Source organism: Oncorhynchus mykiss, chromosome 15, assembly GCF_057628025.1.
Source record: "Oncorhynchus mykiss isolate SJ-2025 chromosome 15, ASM5762802v1, whole genome shotgun sequence".
In the NCBI taxonomy this organism is placed as follows: domain Eukaryota; kingdom Metazoa; phylum Chordata; class Actinopteri; order Salmoniformes; family Salmonidae; genus Oncorhynchus; species Oncorhynchus mykiss.
Genome location: NC_143036.1, coordinates 51,548,901 through 51,552,957, shown reverse-complemented (window position 1 = coordinate 51,552,957; position 4,057 = coordinate 51,548,901). Strand labels below are relative to the sequence as shown.

Here is a 4,057-nt window from a genome sequence, read left to right as displayed (position 1 = left end):
ACCCTGGAGGAGGGGAATGACCTCGCTCGGCTGGTAAGACAATGAGAGTTAGACACATATTACAAGTCAGTGAGCTCTTTACTAGTATTTCAACAACTAGTTAGTACAGCAGAATAGATATGTTGTGAAATTTCACTAATCGGACTTCCTGTTTCCTACGGCAGACCTGGGAAGTCAACACTTGCCTAAAAATGATAGACATAGAGCACGAGGCTGTCTGCAAGCTCCGCCGCTCCTTGCACTCCACCTCGCCAGCTGACATGTGAGTTCCATGTACTGCCCTGCATATGACTTGATCCATTTATCTACACATCTGTAACTATGCAGAAACAGACAAAGACAGTGTTCTCTGTGAGCACATTGCGCATCGTTTAGCTTTGTCTTCTCCTTTTTGTTGATTTCAGCGACCCTAAGGTCCACAGCATTGTGGAAAGAGCTGTAAGGAGCATTATGGGCGAGCTGTCCAATGAGCCCCGTAGCAACCTGCTCAGCCCATCCCAGGTGGTTGTGGAGGTGGTGCCCAGGCTCCTCCTGGCCCTGTGGCTTCAGCCAAAGGAAGGCCATTCAGGGCACCCAATCCTAATAAGCGGGATGGCCGTGGGCATGGTGGCGGCCGTAGTGGAGAAGCTCTCCAGCATGTTAAAGGCCCCTTCTCCTCAAATCCCTTTCTTCCGCGCTGCGGCTTTTGAATCTGTCTGGTCAATCCTCGGGAGAATCAGTCAGTCCTTCTCCACGGATGACCTCCAGAGCCCATTTTATGTGAGATCTGTCTGTGCCTTTGTGGCTGACGAGGTACAGAGCTGCTTCCAGCCCCCTGCAGCCACCTTACCAGTCCTCCCTGTTGTCGCCGCGGCCATCTCCACCACACCTCCAGACATCCTAGCAGGTGAGTAGCAATGATAGAGAGCACTCTGACAGATGCCTGTTGTGATGACATCTCGGTGACTTGTAGTAGTAGAGCTCATCAGGATTGTTGCTGTCACTCCTAACACAGAGGCAGACCCGGCTTCTTCCCACATGGAGGTTGTGAATATCAACGCTAACACAGAGGCAGACCAGGATTCATCCCACCTGGAGGTTGTGGACATCACCGCTAACATAGAGGCAGACCAGGCGTCTTCCCACTTGGAGGTTGTGGACATCACCTCTAGCATAGAGGCAGACCAGGCGTCTTCCCACCTGGAGGTTGTGGACATCACCGCTAACATAGAGGCAGACTCTGCTTCTTCCCACCTTGAGGTTGTGGACATCACCCATAACACACAGGCAGACACGGCATCTTCCCACTTGGAGGTTGTGGACATAACACGTAAGGCAGAGGCAGACCCGGCCTGTTCCTATCTGGAAGTTGCGGACATCGGCCCTAAAACAGAGGCAGACAGAGCTTGTTCCCACTTGGAGGTTGTGGAAATCACCCCTAAGACAGAGGCAGACCCAGCTAATTCACACCTGGAGGTTCAGGACATCACCCCTAAGACACAGCAATATCCAGCTTCTTCCCACCTTGAGGTTGTGAACATCACCCGTAACAAAGAGGCAGATCCGGCTTCTTTCCACCTAAATGTTGTGGACATCACCCCTAATAGGGAGGCAGAGCCCATCTCTTCCCTCTTGGAGGTTGTGGATGTCACACCTGAAGAAAGGACTCTCAAGATGGCCGTCTTCACCACTCTGCCAACTGACATCCAAGCAGGTGAGTAACACTGACAGGTGCCGTTTGTCATGACATCTTAGTAGAACCTTTCAACTGGCCAGTGTTTAGAACCTACGGTTTGCATTTGTTTACATTCTGTCCCTCTTTTCTCCCTTTCCAGAGGATGTTGCTGTGGTCATCCCAGATGTCACCCCACACGTCACCAAGGATGTGACACTGGATGTTCCATGCAGAGCTGCATGCAAAGGGAAAGTCCGCAGATTTTTTTTCAGGCTTTGGAGGGCAGTTTGCTGCTGCGCCTGCCACAAGGAAGAGGAGGAACAATATTAGTTATTCATCAGACCTTCAGAAATGGGATTGAACCATAGACCATTAAATTATTTGCATTATAATAATTGGATTCAATTCTGCTTTTCCTGTTTACTACCTAATTTCAGAACATTTCTATAAACTTTCACTTTGCAAGTGTGGAGTAGGTTGTGTAAATAAGTGGGAAACATCCCAATTTTAATGCTTTTAATAATTTACTTACTACATGTAAACAAAACAAAAAAAGTAGTGTTTGACAACAACAAAAAACGGAGGGAGCTCAACCAACGTTGAGTTGAGGTGCAACCAAAACCTTTAATCATCATAGAAAAGGAAAAAGCGCAACTCTTGCGTACTATAAAAAAAATGCATTTTTTATTCAAGCAAGTTTAAAAGATGAACATTTTTACCTAATCTATGACAATATGCAAGTTGAGTTAGCCCAGGAAAAGGGTGACCCAGACTCACCCTGGTTCTTGAGGGTTGCAGACAGTGAAAAGATATCATTAAGTAAATGGGACTTTTCAAATCTTGAATAAAAATCTTTAATGAACATGAATTTAAATACAACTGACTTGAGGATCAGAGCAGGCTGGCTGACTGGCTAGCCCTGAAAGCCCTCTGCCCCTACCACTGTGTGGTTCATCTCAGCCAAGAGGTTGCGTGGGTTGTCTTTCTCTGTGGGTGTGAATCAGTATGACTACTCCCTTGGCCTGCCCGTTGGCCTGATCAGAAGGCTTGTCATCTCTTTCCTTGCTCACATGAGCAGGAGGAATGGCATCTGGGGTAACCTCCTCCTCTCCCACCTCTCCCTACTGTCTGTGTTCGACTGAGGTCACTCGTTCTCTCTCCCTGGGTGTTGGATAATTCCTCCTCCACTGTGTTGGATAGTTCCTCATCCACTGTGTCTTTGTGAGCTTGAAGGGAGTTATCCTGTTCTGGTTACCTCTTTAGGGGTGTGCACCTTAAATCTCTTTCGGTTTGTTGGGGGGTTCAGTTGTTTTGGGGAGAGTCTGAAGTTCCATCTCTAGCAATGAGTGTGGGGGCTGTCCTGTGGGGGTGTCCCCCTCCCTCCTAAACTGTAATGACTGCGATGATGAAAAAGTAGGAGGTGCCACCGAGACATGTGATGAGGGCAAGGAAGATCACTCTGCAAGGACAGGATAGGACACATCACAACACTGCTGCTCATTCATATTCAAACCAACTATAGACTATGCATGCACTCATTGGCGCGCTCCCCCCCCCACACACACAATGAACTTACCTGTACATATCAGAATCATACATTCAACGGCCACCTCTTCCACAACATTTCTTGATCCCCCACCTCAAACATGTTGAGTCAATACCAGATGCTGGAAAGGTGCTGGAATGCAGGTGCAGAAGGGCCTAGTATGTAATGATGTGATACCATGCGTACCCCATATCCTGTGTTTGTGTTGATGTTTTTGTATTGAACCTTTATTTAAACAGGGAGTCACATTGAGATTAAACATCTATTTTACAAGAGTGTCATATTGTCATATTGAACTACCAGAGAGACCCTTCTCTACATAGGAAAGGTATAACATTTTGTCCATACATCAAAAATAATACTTCAGCAATCATATTAGGCCCCAACAAGGCCAACGTTAATGGTTGAAAGTAACTTATGTCAGTGTGAATGAGTAACACTGAGTGTATTAAACATTAAGAACACCTGCTCTTTCCATGACGACCAGGTGAATCCAGATGAAAGCTATAATCCCTTATAGACATCACTAGTTAAATCAGTGTAGATAGAGATAGTTTAAAAAATAAATACTGTAAGGCTTGAGACAATTGAGACATGGATTGTGTATGTGTGCCATTCAGAGGGTGAATAAGAAAGATAAAATATTTACATGCCTTTCAACAGGGCATGGTAGTAGGTGCCAGGGGCACCCATTTGTGTCAAGAACTGACTGCAAAGCTGCTGATTTTTTATGCTCAACAGTTTCCAGTCTGTATTTAGAATGTGCACCACTCAAAAGACACAGCCAACTTGACACAACTGTGGGAAGCATTGGAGTCAACATGGGCCAGCATCCCTGTGAATGTTTTGTACACTCA

The 4,057-nt window shown here is 46.4% G+C and overlaps 1 protein-coding gene across 1 annotated transcript; it reads left to right on the top strand.

The window, feature by feature from the left end:
* The first annotated feature begins 591 nt into the window (after positions 1–591).
* Positions 592–1,749, top strand: LOC149978088 (uncharacterized). The gene is made up of 2 exons (XM_090201277.1): positions 592–886; positions 953–1,749. Exons 1-2 carry the CDS (start codon positions 592–594, stop codon positions 1,699–1,701), a joined length of 1,044 nt encoding a protein of 347 aa, XP_090057403.1. The 3' UTR covers positions 1,702–1,749.
* The last annotated feature ends 2,308 nt before the right edge of the window (positions 1,750–4,057 follow it).